The sequence below is a fragment of the Alexandromys fortis genome, unplaced genomic scaffold, assembly GCF_014885135.2.
Source record: "Alexandromys fortis isolate MF-2015 unplaced genomic scaffold, M_Fortis_MF-2015_v1.1 scaffold_78, whole genome shotgun sequence".
Taxonomy (NCBI): domain Eukaryota; kingdom Metazoa; phylum Chordata; class Mammalia; order Rodentia; family Cricetidae; genus Alexandromys; species Alexandromys fortis.
Window position 1 is genome coordinate 4938564 of NW_026067977.1, and position 14145 is coordinate 4952708.

The 14145-nt window shown below is 45.1% G+C and overlaps 1 protein-coding gene and 1 non-coding gene across 2 annotated transcripts; one reads left to right on the forward strand and one right to left on the reverse strand.

Moving 5' to 3' along the window:
- Window positions 1-2654: 2654 nt before the first annotated feature.
- Window positions 2655-14117, reverse strand: Dclre1b (DNA cross-link repair 1B). The gene is made up of 4 exons (XM_050157495.1): window positions 13597-14117; window positions 12410-12575; window positions 11409-11591; window positions 2655-6744 (listed from the first exon to the last, which is right to left on the reverse strand). The coding sequence occupies exons 1-4, from the start codon at window positions 13783-13785 to the stop codon at window positions 5723-5725; spliced, it is 1560 nt and encodes a 519-aa protein (XP_050013452.1). The 5' UTR covers window positions 13786-14117; the 3' UTR covers window positions 2655-5722.
- Window positions 7383-7489, forward strand: LOC126510884 (U6 spliceosomal RNA). Its single transcript, XR_007594543.1, has one exon. It is a non-coding gene; the product is annotated as a U6 spliceosomal RNA (small nuclear RNA).
- Window positions 14118-14145: the final 28 nt, after the last annotated feature.

Genomic DNA, 14145 nt, shown 5'->3' on the forward strand with positions numbered 1-14145 from the left:
CAACCTGACTTCAATTTAGCAATGGGAGGCAATGGAGACTGTAAGACACTGAAGACAGGAATTTGCTTATCACAGACCTGAGAGCCTGGTGAAGGAAGGAAGAGATAGGTGAGGATAAGACCTTAAAGACTGAACTCCTGAGTGCCCAGGGTTTAAATTGAGCTGCAAAGTACAAAAGTATTCAATTCTGACATCCTTGGGGTGAGCGTGAGCAATCACTTATTTCTGAGTTTCAAGGGTCTTGCTTCAGGGCGTCATGGCTTGGTACTCTAGATTTCTTCCTAGGGCTTCATATGTTGCAACAGCTTGAATCATAAAGGTTTGGAATAAACATGGAGGCACAGGGAACAGGGATCAAGGACACATGGGAATGGGAAGCAGCTTTGAAGATACCACAGGCTAAAATTTGTGGTGAAACTCCTTGTTCTTTTCCAGTGAGTGGTTCTACCTTCTTATGTGGGAGTTGAAAAGAAAGGCAGAACTGACTCAAAGCTAATGATTTATAAAGATGGCGTAGGACCTAGAATCAGCTCAAACAGATCACGAGCCCCACTTACCTTCAGTATTCTAAAACCTCGCCCCAGACTGCTCTGCTCTGTGTGACTAGACTTGGGCCCTCTGATCTACCACTTGTTCTGTTGGCTCCTGGCCTTGTCTGAGAATTTTCCAATTAAACTTACCATAACACTTAATAACAATTTCACGCCAATCCTTTTCCACTAGGACAAATGTATCCTGAGTGCTTTGGCTAACAGCCCTTCTGGTTATGACTAACCTAAACTCAGCCAGAAATTTTCTATGATTGAAAGATGATTCATAAGCTATCTGTCTAGAAATAGAAACAAGGTCAAGATTTGGGGATATTCTTGTGATCTAGTGGGCCGCAGATGAGAAAGCAGGGGCTGGAGAGACGGCTCGGTTATTATGAGCACTTGCTACTCTTCTAGAGGGCCCCAGTTCATTTCCAGAGCCTATGTTCTGCAACCCACAGCTTCCTATAACCCCAGTTCTAGGGACTCCAGTGCCTCTGGCCTCTGTGGGCACACATGCACACATACCCATGCCCTGACAAATAACATAATTTAAAATAAAAAGGAAGATAAAGTTAAACACAAATAGTTAAGGTAGATGGGCATCATTAAATAAACATGCTGTGGTCAAAAGAGAAACAGCCGTTCTGTGGCGTTCGAGGGCGAAGGCGGTACAAACTGATGAGAAATGAGAGAAGCACCTCCAGGACAGGTATCGGTGGGATGTCCTGCGGAGGAGATAGGGAAAGCACCTGAATCCTGATAGGAAGTTTCTGCTAGGGTTCTTTGGGAGGCAAAGTAGCAGCAAAAATGTGCGTGTGAATCCTCACACAGAACTTCTGCTTAAGAACCGGGTGTGGTGGTATGCACCTTTAATCCCAGCACGTGGGGAGGGGGAGTAGGGGGGGTGCGGGGGCAGGCGTATCTTTGAGTATGAGGTCAATCTGGTCTGTTCCCAGATAGCCAGGGCTACATAGAGAAACCCTGACTAGAAAAACAAAACAAAACAACCACTTCAAAAATGCAAAAAGAGACGCTGGATGCTGGAGAGTTGGCTCAACAGTCAAGAGCACTTGCTGTTTGCAAAGGACCCAGGTACAATTCCCAGCACCCGTATGGATGGAGGTTCACCACTAACTCAGGCACCAGGCACGCATGTGGCACACTGACATATATGACATATGGCAAGACACTCATACACATAAAATATATTTTTAAAAATGCAGAAAGAACTGTCTTTCTGGGAGTTGCCTTGGAGAACCTAGGTCAGAGGCTCTTTCCTAAAAAAACAAAACAAAACACAAAAGCCAACTCACATGTCTCCTATTTCCTACCACGAAGGGCAATCTGGGTCAGCAGTGAGAGATGGCCCCTCAAAGCCTGCCAGGAAGATCCCCTTCTTTGCCCTATAAAGGGACTTGAGCCTGTGGAAAAATACAAGATCTCCACTGATCACGAAACAAGTCACTAATGAATCTCTAGGGACTTTTCCCCCAGGCACCTTTCAACCTAATTGAAAGACTGTCATATATTGGGGGTGGGGAGTGTCATGCTTAGATTCTAAAAATAAGGTCATTTTAATTGGTGACTTACAGACAGATGGGACAGTGTCACTACGTTAGAGTTCTGCGAAATCAAAGCAACTGCCCATCTGTATGATGTCGGAGATTTTTATCCAGAAAAACGGGATGGGGTCTTCTCATTACTAAAGCACAAACGTACCGCCAAATGCTAAATTCCTCAAAGCCTTTCCTTCCGCTCTCAGCTGCGTTCGCAGAAACGCTTCAAGGAACACGTATGACACAGCATGTGCCGAAAGCAGGCAGGCCCCTTGCTGCTAGAAGATAACAGCGATACGGTGGCCCTGACGTCAGTGCCAGGTTTATCTCTTCCAGCCACCTGTGGGGGAAGGGCAGCACGGAGTGTCAGTACACTATTGCTACTAAACATTAATCAGCAACACAAGAGGAACGGGCGGGCACATGCTAATGTGTCATTCTAGTGATTGCATCTGACCTTGCTATCATCTTCTGCAGAAATAATGGAGACTTTCCTGGCGGGCAGTTTGTCGTAATCTATATCAAGAACAGAAAACAATAATTCTTTAATGATTTACTATAAGGCTATAAATTAACATGCCAAGATAGATGCACACACAAGTATGTTCCTTGAGGGCTGGAAATGTGGCTCCCTGGCAGAGCATCTGCCTAGCATGTTCAATGCCCCGAGTTTGATCCCCAGCACTACCAGGAGAAAAGTTCATATTCCTAATTAAGAACAGTGTAAAGGTGCTGGAGAAATGGCTCAGCAGTTAACATTTGTTGCTCTTGGAGAGGACCCCCGTGTCCAGTTTCCAGCACCCATATGGTAACCCATAACCATCCATAAATCCAATTCCAGGAATTCAGCACTCTAGCCTGACTTCCACGGGCACCAGGCATGCATGCAGTCCACGTAACATTTACAAAACAAAACACTTACACAGAAAATAAATTATCTAAAGATTTTTTCAAAAGTATGCAAATATTGAATAATTTGTTATAATTTCTAATAATTTAGGTTGAAAATGGTTTATTAACATATCACATGACATGACCCTATTAAAATAGGTTTTTTTTTTTTTTTTTGGTTTTCCGAGACAGGGTTTCTCTGCAGCTTTTGGAGTCTGTCCTTGAACTAGCTCTTGTAGACCAAGCTGACCTCGAACTCGAAGGGATCCACCTGCCTTTGCCTCCCGAGTGCGGCAATTAAAGGCATGCACCACCATCGCCCAGCAAAATACGCTTTTTATATTGGCATTTTGACTCCCATTTAAGAAAAGCACAGCATTTAAAACTATACACAGTATTGTACTCAGTTCCCCACCCCGCCCTTAACTATTGTTTGTGTATGGGCATGCATGCCAGTCAGCTGGAGGATAACTTTACAGGCTCAATTCTCCTTTTCCACTTTTATGTGGGTTCTGGGGGTTGAACCCAGTTCACCAGTTTGTGTGGCAAGTGCCTTTACCCAATGAGTCATCTCACTGGACCCTTTAAAGTCTTTTTAAAAATTATTTTTATTTGTGTATTGTGTAAGGCTGCACGAGTTTATGTGCAGTTGTTTATGGAGGTCAGAGAGCATCAAACTCCCCCGGAACCTAAGTTACTTCAGGTGGTTATGACCCACCCTATGTGAGTGCTGGGGACTGAATCTAGGTTCTCAGGAGCACAGTGAGAGCTCTTAACCATTGGACCATCTCTCCAACACCCTTTACATTTAAAAAAAAACAATGTGTGTGTGCAGGCACACACGTGTGAATTATCTTAATTCAGAAATGCATACATTTAACATATTTAAATCCTCAGAAAGACCAGAAAAGGACTCATCAGTTTACATGGAAGACAGTTTATTTTGTTTTTTTTTGGGGGGGGGAGGGGTGGTTCAAGAGATCCACCTGCTTCTTCTGTGATTAAAGGCATACACCACCACCACCCGGCTTACTTTGGATTTTTAAGAGGGTTTTTTGTTTGTTTGTTTGAACGGGGTTTCTTGGTAACTTTGGCGCCTGTACTGGAACTAGCAGAGAATTGTTTTGAAGACTAAAGAGAATCAAGACTTTGTTACATTATTATTGTTATTATTATTGGTGGCACTCAGGATAGAACCCAGGATTTTAGCTTGCTAAACACACATCTTACCAGTGCTGTACCTTTAGCTACAAAGACCAGTATCTGACATACTGCATGTCCCAGAGACAGAGCTAGGGAATTTCACCAATAATCTAATCTACATAGCAATCATGGGAGATAGGCATCGCAGCCCCCACTTTATGTTGAGTGAGGCTCCTCTATTTAAATGATTTGCCAGGTGCCCTGGATTCCAGCCCAGACGACGTCCAGGTTTCCTGCTGTACCACATACCTCACCTGCTGCAGCTCCTGTGGGGCCCTTAGAGGTTATAAGAAGGTCACTGACAAGAAGGGCACGTTACAGTGTGTTCACGAGCAAAGCCTTACTTTGCTCTCTAAATTTCACTTCTCCTTCCCAAAGTAGCAAAGCTGCCTCCTCCTTCCCAAGGCTAAGAGACCGCCGTCTTCATTGCTAAGGCTCAAGGGTCCATGCTGAAGCTGCTTTTACTCCTATGCCCAGTTCCTCGCCTGCGCCCTCCCTGAGCACATTCCTCGGGGCTGTGCTATAGGCTGCCTTGCTTACAGACTTGGCATTTTGTTAGGTTACGGGCGGGGACAGGGTAAACTGCACACTCTGACCCATTCCAGCCAGCGGGCTCCTTGGTCTCTCCCCTGGATACTAAAACAAACAAGCTCTGCACTCTGGCTTCCTCACTCAGACTGCTGGTGGTGGTGGGATCCCAGCTATGTGAACAATCAGAGGAATATCTGCCAGCATATTTATCTTTTATAACTTTAACAAAGTAGTGTCTCCAGGTATCCAGTAGCTCGGACATATTCTAAGCCTTAATGTCAAGTTTATTCTGGTCCAGGTTCCTAACCCCCAAATGGCTCTGTTCCAGGTAGATTTCTCGTGACAGTTACTAACGGCCTTCATGAAAGAGGAAGGTGTTGTTTTCTCAACAATTTCAAGACCCCTTCATGGTTTCCTGTTCCCTCCCTGAGGCACAGACAGGAAGTTACCTGGATAGGGCCACAGCAAGTCCGTGACACTCAGAATTAGAACATGCTGCCCAAGCTACCACTTTATTCTCCAGCACCATGGTTTACAATTTGAAAATGAATAACCTAAGGACTTTTTATCTAGGAATAGAATGAAGGGGACTCGAGGAATATGACACATGGGACAAACCTGGTTCATTTTTGATTCAGATTCTACCTTTTCCACTAAAAAACAAAAACAAACAAACAAACAAAAAACCCTGCATGTTGATAAAAGTTTAAGAAAAACTGGGTTAAACCAAGTTGAACAGATTAAGTAGCTATGGGACTAAGAACTTTCAATGTGCTTATGAACACTGGATATTTTATAATGAAGATGTTAAATATAATAAAACTAATATAAATAATAATTATCAGCTATAAAGCTAAGGGTTTCATAGGCACCAGGACTCCATCACAAGCTTCCGAAGAGTCACTCCAGGGTGAGTGAGCCACAGGACTCTGGAAAGGAAGACACCCAACTTTTGCCACTGGCCGGCCATCATCCACTGTTCAACACCGCAGTGATCCATCAGAACTGTTACCATGCACTCTTCTGGTACTTTTCCACTAGCTGGTCAAAGTTCCTAGAAGAGAAGCCGGCTCGAAAGAAATTCACTGGAGTAAGAAGGTATTTTAGCGCCAGGGCCCTGGACTGGGCAGCTGGATGAATGTCTTTGCTAATGTGAGACAGGGGAGAGCCTCTTTGGTTCCCTTGAGCCGGTGAGCCATTGCCTCCCCTAGGTATCGAGGGGGACCCTAAGCCAATTTCCTCCCTGGTTTCTGCAGAGATAAACTCATCTACAGGCTGTAATTGCACTGAAAATTCCAAAGTCGCCATCTTCTTGGAGTCACAAAGAAGGACCGGCTCTTCACACTCTTTCCTGGAGAAGTCTGGGAACAATTGCTTCCTGGGCTGCAGAGGGTGCGGGCAGAGCTTCTCAGGGTCCCCGGGCCAGGGAGAGAGGTTTTCTTTCTTGTGCTTCTTTGATTCTCTGTCAACTTTCACCTGATCAGCTTTTTCCTCAGGGGATTCAAACATAACACCCTGGATTCTTGGCCTCTTCAGTCTCCTTTCTAACTGCCAGAGCACGTTTGTTTTCCTAGGGGAGGAACACATGTATTGCTGCACTGAGTGTGGAATCAGGGGTACAGAGAGCCTGGGACTCAAGCTGTCCTCAAAGAACTCTCCGCAAGGCTGCTGAAGGACAATGGGCACCACCTGGCAGGGCCGCAGAGCCGCAACGAAAGCCCGCAGCTCGGAGTAAGACGAATGGTCCGAGTAAGGGACAGTGAAGATGCATGGATGAGGGCTCCGTATTGGCCGGCTTGTGGGAAGAATAGCAATGGTAGGGTGAGTCTGGTTCCACTGAAGCATGGCAGAATGGCAGATCTCCGTATGGTCTACAGCATGGATGCGCCCAGCTTTCTCCTCAACCGTGAACACATCCGCGAGGCCCAGCAGCTGCACCAACTCCAGGCGTCGAGGATTCAAAACCACCCAGGTCCGGAACTCGAGGGCGAGTTGCTCCAACAGTGATTCTTTCCCTAGGCTATAGAGCCCTAAACTCCGTTCAAGGGGTAGGGGGAAGAGAAGACAATGAAGGTATTAAAGACTCCTGATCTACCAGATGCTGAGCAAAAATATGCAAAATCTATGTGGTAATCCAGGAAGTGTATCAAGAAGGAAATGCATTTAGGATATATAGCAGATGCAGGCAGGGCGGTGGTGGCACATGCCCTTAATCCCAGCACTCGAGAGGCAGGTAGATCTCTAAGTTCAAAGTCAGCCTGGTCTACGAAGTGAGTACCAGGATAGCCAGAACTGCTACACAGAGAAACCTTGTCTCGAAAAACAAAAACAAATTAGCAAATGCGGGGATGGAACACACAAAATCCATTTATTCTTTCAGTTCAACAAGAGAAAGTGTCTACCAAGCACCAGGCACTGTGAGAACAGATGAAGAAGGTTTACATCCACCTGCAGACTCAGACACAATGTAAAGAAAGGCAACGACATGCACAGGCATACGGTGTTCTAAAGGCACGGAAGCTGATGAAATTAGGAAAAGCGTCTATAAAGTGACAGATGACAATTGAGCCAGGTCCATTTCTTTGGTAGGTGGTGGAAATTTTTAAGTATTTCTTTGGGGGAGAAACAGCACACTTCCATTTAATTAAAAACAAAACAAAACTCACTTGTGCTCACTTCGGCAGCACGTATACTAAAATTGGAAGGATGCAGAGAAGATTAGCACGGCCTCTGCACAAGGGTGACATATAAATTCTTGAAGCATTCTATTTTAAAAAACAACAAAAACCTTGCTTGTACGATCTAGAGCCGATTTGTTTATTTACCTATCTCTATTAAGCCATGAACTCACAGATCAACACGGGCTCCTTCCCTTGGGTTCCCATGCCGAGTGCTTCTCAGGGCAGCACAGGTGGGCACTGCAGTTGAACCCAGGGGGCTTCCTCTTTGGCCTTTACTTTTCTGACCATTTTCCTTCACCTGTTCTATATGCCCTTTCACTCCATACAGTGCTCCATATGCTCAAAGTCCTCTTGGCAAGAACCTTTTCTTTAACTTGCTTGTTTACAACAATGCCAAGAGCATTCTGGGTAATGCTAGTAATTGTAACACTTCCTTTTTGAACAGAACCCAGTCTCTTGATGTCAATAATATCCACCTGCCTGAACATTCACATATATGCAGCCAAAGGAATACCTCCATGTTTTCCAAAAGGCTTAGAGACTATACACCAGGTAAATTTCCTCTTCTCCTTTGTGCTTGACATTTTGGCAAATTAATGGAAGATGATCGTTCTGGCTCAAAGGAAACTGAGCTATATCTTAAAGGATAGATCAGAGTTAACCAGCAAGGAAAGGGTATAGTGAAAAATATTTGAAGAGGACCCACCTCAGCATTACTAAAGTGCAGATGATTAGTGAGCTATGGCTCTAGAAAGACAAGCCAAAGTCATTTATTTTTGGTTGTCCTAGCCTTTAATGGCTGAGCCATCTCTCCAACCCAACCAAGGACATTTATTAATGGGCCTTCCAAGTACTGAAAGAGAATAGCCAGGCGGTAGTGGTGCAGGCCTTAATCCCAGAACTTGGTAGGCAGAGGCTGGCGGATCTCTGAGTTCAAGGCCAGCCTGGTTGGTCTACAAGAGCTAGTTCCAGGCCAGGCTCTAAAAGCTAGAGAAACCCTGTCTCAAAAAACAAAGCGTTAGAACCTCATGCTATAGATGAAGTAGGGCTGTTGAGCACTGTGAAGTAGAAAAGTATGAATTCTAATCATCAGAATACGACGATCAAAACATGACAGAGCTATGAAATGCCTGAATGAGAAACTGGAAAATTGAAGTTCCATCTGGAAGGCCAAAGGTATGCACACAGAAGAATTTTAGCAGTGGCTATGGTAAGAGATATAGGACAGGCTATTTAACCACTCTCCTCAGACTTTACAGCCTCACAACTAAACCATGAACTCAGATTATGATCCAAATTTACCTCTGAGCAAGATTTTCTGCTCTCTGTACATCTTTTTCCTACTTTGTGTCCTTCCTTAATAGACAGGAAGCCCTTACCACCAGACACCATATTTTATTCAGATTTATATCCCCGCCTCCTACTGTATATATGGCACATTGCAGGACTAATTATATTTTTGCACAATTAATCAAGCTCTACCACAGGCATTCTCCTAACCAGCTGTATTTCTCTGAGAAAATTCTGCGTGTCATACTTCAAGAATGGTCAGAGAGTATTTCTTCATGAATAGTTAAGTAATCCTGAGGGTGGGGAATATTTCTCAATCAGTTTGGTAGTTACCGTGGAAGGCATATAATCTTTTTCATTATTTTTATTTAAGGCCATTTTGAAACTCCTTTCAGAGTTGGGGCATATGCTTTAAGATATATTCATTTTCCAGCCGGGCAGTGGTGGCACAAGCCTTTAATCCCAGCACTCAGGAGGCAAAGGGGCAGAGGCAGGTGGATCTCTGTGAGTTGAGGTCAGCCTGGTCAACAAGAGCTAGTTCCAGGACAGCCAGGGCATCACAGAGGAACCCTGTCTCGAAAAACCAAAAAAGAGATTTTCATTTTCCTTTTTTGAGGACCTATAATTTTAGGAGTAACCAAAGAAGTTATTTAGAACAAAAGCTAGGTTTTTTTTTTTAGTTGATTTTCATAAACTATTTCTCAAAAAGCAACTTTCAGAGTCCCCAAAATGGCCAGGCGGTGGTGGCACACGCCTTTAATCCCAACACTCGGGAGGCAGAGGCAGGCGGATCTCTGGGAGTTCGAGGCCAGCCTGGTCTGCAAGAGCTAGTTCCAGGACAGGCTCCAAAGCTACAGAGAAACCTTATCTTGAAAAAAAAAAAATCAAACCAAAAAAAAAAAAAAAAAGTTCCCAAAATATCGTGTACTACTAGGGAGTGACCAGAACAACCAAACAGCTGTTTTCTCAATGCTTCGATTTAAAGCACACCAACCTTCCTATTAACTCAGCAAATATTTACTGACTACCTCTTTCTCATTACGTAGGCGCTTAGGATATAGCCATAAGAAATAAAGAACCTTGTCATGGTAGAACCTACATTCTAGCAGAAAAAACAGCAACAGTTAAAAGGACCACACGTGGAAACTATGGAATATATGTTATGAGACAAGCGGAATACTGCTTCTCTTTCACTTGAATCATTCAACAGCTCCTCACTGAGTTTAGAATCAATTGAACATGGCTAATACCACTCCACCCCTCTTGCCTTTCGGCTTCCTTGTCTACTAAGTATCTGTTGCACTTCCTGCTGCCTCTCTGATACACAAAGCTTTCTCTTACCTTTTTGGGGTTTCTTTTCTTTTTTAAAAAAAAAAAAACCTATTTATTTACTTTATTCTATGTGTATGTATGTGAGCCTGAGTGTATGTCTGTCTGTGTACCATGTGTGCAGAAGCCTTTAGAAGGGAGATAAGAAATTAGATCCCCTGGAACTGGAGTTATAGGTTCCACATGAGCTGCCACATGGGTGCTGGGAATTGAACCTGGGTCCTCTGAAAGAGTAGCCTGTGCTCTTAATTACTGAGCTGTCCCTCCAGCCTTCTTAAGGGTTTCTTGAAGCACAATTAATAAAAACTCAGAGAAACTGGGGTTCAACCTGAAGATCCAAAACGCAAAACAGCCAGCCACTGGCTCTTATCTTGACCTCAGTCTGAAATGGTGATCCTACCTCCAGGAATGTCAGAATGAGACTGTGTCTGAGAGCTGTCTCTTCCCGTTTTATAATCCTCTCTAGGGCTGGGATTAAAGGCATGCACCACTGGTATTAAAAGTCCTCCACCACCCGGTTTCTATGGCAACTAGTGTGACTACTGGGATTAGAGGTGTGTGTTACCACTGCCTGGTCTGTAAGGCTGACCAGTGAGGCTGTTTTATTCAGCTCTTTAAGTAGCTTTACACTTAAAGTGCCACTACAATTTCTTTTCTTCCTTCCCCCCACCAAGACAGGGTTTCTCTGTGTAGTCCTGGATGTCCTGAAACTCACTCTGCAGACCAGTCGGCCTCAAACTCTTCTAGCCTCAAACTCAGAAATCTGCCTGTCTCTGCTTCTGAAGTACTAAGATTAAAGTGAGCTATAGTTCACACTGGTGTGTGTGTACGTTATCAGAGATACAAGCAACAGCATATTTAAATATGTACAGAACACACAGGGACGTGACAGGTACTATAAAAATGAGTAAGTTTGGGACTAAGGACGTAGTTCAGTCGACAGAATGCTTGCCTGGCAGGTACAAAACCCCTGGGTTCAATGCCAGCACTATACCAACTGGCTGTGTTAGCTTGTAATCTTAGCACTAAGAAGAAAAACATTTTAAAGAAGAGGGTTCAAAGGTAAAGTACTTGCCTAACACATGTGAGACCCTAGAGTTAATACAGAGCTGGGGGAAGGGTTGAGAATGATGGTGGGCAGGTTCAATTGTTGTTTGCTTTTTAGACAGGGTCTTTCTTACTGGAACTCACTATGTACACCAGGCTGCTTCTGCCTCCTAAGTGCTGGGATTAAAGGTCTAAGCCACCAAGCCAGCTGGGAGGTTCAATTTTAAATTAGATTATCATAGTAGGTTTTACCAGGAAGGTGAGGCCTGCACAAAGACTTGAAAACGAGAACCTTCAAGGAATTTAGGTTCACTAAGCATGAACGAGAGAAAAAGGGAACCACTCACCAATCTTTATGTTATGTTGCGGGAACTGCCGAATGAGCTGGACAATCTGCCGAGTAGCTTCTTGTCGGGTAGGAAGAACCAGGGCTGGATTGCAATTGGTGTTGTCGAGATATAAAGTATCAATTTGTTTCCCCAGACTCAGGACAGGCTCCTTCAGCATGGATGGTGTATATCGAAAATCACCTGGAAGCGCAACACAGGAGGTGGGAGAAAGGGGGCAAAGACCAAAAGATAGAAGGCAAGCCTCTCCCGCCTTTAGCAACAGGTGGGCAGTAGTTACTGGATTTTTAGGTTTGTTTGTTTATTTGTTTTTAAGATTTGCTTATTATGTAGATTGGGGTTTTGCCTATGCAAGAATGCCAAGCCAGGTGGTGGTGGCGGATGCCTTTAATCCCAGCACTCGGGAGGCAGAGATAGGTATAACTCTATGAGGTCAGCCTGGTCTACAAGCAAGAGAGCTAGTTCCAGGTCAGCTAGGGCTGTTACACAAAGAAACCAGAAACAAACAAACAAAAAAGTGAGATTCCAGTTGGGTGGTGGCGGCACTTATCTCTTTAATCCCAGCACCTGGGAGGCAGAGGCTGCCGGGTTGAGAGCCGTGTGTCACCACCACACTTAGCCTGCTCTTGTGTTTTTACTTGCATATTCTTAAAAAAAAAAAAAAAGATTTATTTATTATGTATACAACATTTGGTCTCTTTGTATACCTGCAGACCAGAAGAGGGCACCAGATCTCATTACAGATGGTTGTGAACCCACCATGTGGTTGCTGGGAATTGAACTCAGGACCTCTGGAAGAGCAGTCAGAACTCTTAACCTCTGAACCATCTCTCCAGCCTCTACCTGCATATTCTTAACAAGGTTTAGATGGTCAAAGAATAGGAAATCAGCTGGAAAGGGTCACTGTGCCTATATGGGATGAAGCCACAAGGCCAATCTTGGTGAAGGCAGCTTCAGAAATGACACAGCTGGAGAGAGGGACATCTTGGGGGGAGGCTCACCTGTGTAGAGGATTGTTCCAAAGTATCCTTCAAAGAGAAACATGACAGAACCAGGGCAGTGGTTGGCATCTAGAAGGGTTACAGTCATGGTTTCTCGCCCAATTTCGTCGAGAGGCAATACATGGCTCTCACCAACCTCCAGCGCTCGGATCCACTTCTTCGATACCTGAGGAAACAGTTGGCCACCCTATTAACCACAGACTCCTCTCCTGGATCAAGGAAAGCTGACTCCTGAAACACTCTCATGTAAGCTGTAATAGGGGTTCCCAAAAGACTATCCTTCTTCTTCTGGCTCCCCACCTTTGGAATCGATTTAAACTCAGAATCTGAAAACAATCTAGATAGATTCTCAAACTTTCTTCTATCATAATCCCAACAGGGGAAATTCAAGTCAGGCTGCCAGGGCTCATACCGGCAATGCCTACTGAATCAGACAAGAACAGGAGAGGTTAGATAATATAATTTTATTTAGCACAACAGATGAATTACTGGGGATGGGCAGTGTTGGGGATCTAACTTAGGGTCTTGCACATGTTTAACAAATGCTCTAGCAATGAGCTACATCCTCAGTCTGGTGGAATTTTTTTTTTTTTTTTTTTTNGAGACAGGGTTTCTCTGTAGCTTTGGAGCCTGTCCTGGCACTAGCTCTTGTAGACCAGGCTGGCCTCGAACTCACAGAGATCCGCCTGCCTCTGCCTCGAGTGCTGGGATTAAAGGCTTGCGCCACCACCGCCCAGCATCTGGTGGATTCTTAAAGAAAACCAGGGAGGGGCTGGAGAGATGGCTCAGAGGTTAAAAGAACTGACTGCTGTTCTGAAGGTCCTGAGTTCAATTCCCAGCAACCACAGGATGGCTCACACCATCTATAATTAGATCTGGTGCCCAGAACACTATATACATAATAAATAAATTTAAAAAAAAGGGTTTAAAAAAGAAAAGAAAAGAAAACCAGGGAGGCACTGGCCTAGCGTCTATGAAATGATAGGAATAATTTCCTTGTCTAAATTTACAACTAAAAATCTTCAGTTAGCTAGCTGGAGGCTAGTTTTATTCTGGGATCAACTCCCACATTTGTAAAAATTCAGTCTTCAGGGCGCCCACTCTGTGATCTCCAAACTGTGACAGATCGTGTAAGTCCCCACCCAGATCCTAAAAGAGGTCTCAGAGGCCAAATCCAGCCCCAATACCTGTAGGTGACGGTGGAGGAGATGGGCCGTGATTGGGGAGCAGTAGAGGGGCCGTGCCCAAGTGCTAGACAAGCCCACCGTGTGGTCGGAGTGCATGTGGGATAAGAAGAAGAGCCGCGCGGTACCAGCACGGCGCAGGCTCCAAAAGTCCACAGCAATGGGCGTTTGGGGGATCACGACCCCGTTCATGGTGGCAGGGTTGGAAAGCCACCCGCGGGGTCTTCGCAGAAACAGCACTCCCGCGTGAGGCTTCCACGATTGCGGCCGACGACATGCGGACGCAAGGACAAGGGAAAAGCAACCCAGAAGTGGACGAAGTCGAGAGTGAGCCAAAAGAAGGCGGCCAAAGTGGAAGAGCCCAACGCGGAAGAAGCTCCGGGAGCATCACTCACACCCGCGCGAGGGAACCCAGGGCCCACACTTTGACAAAGTGCGCGCGGCAGCGAGGAGACAGACCCAAGTAGCCGATCGCCGATGGTCGGTCGCGGCCCAGGCACGGCGAGCTGCGCGCCTGCGCCGAGAGGTGTGTGCGGGGCGGGGAGGGGGGGG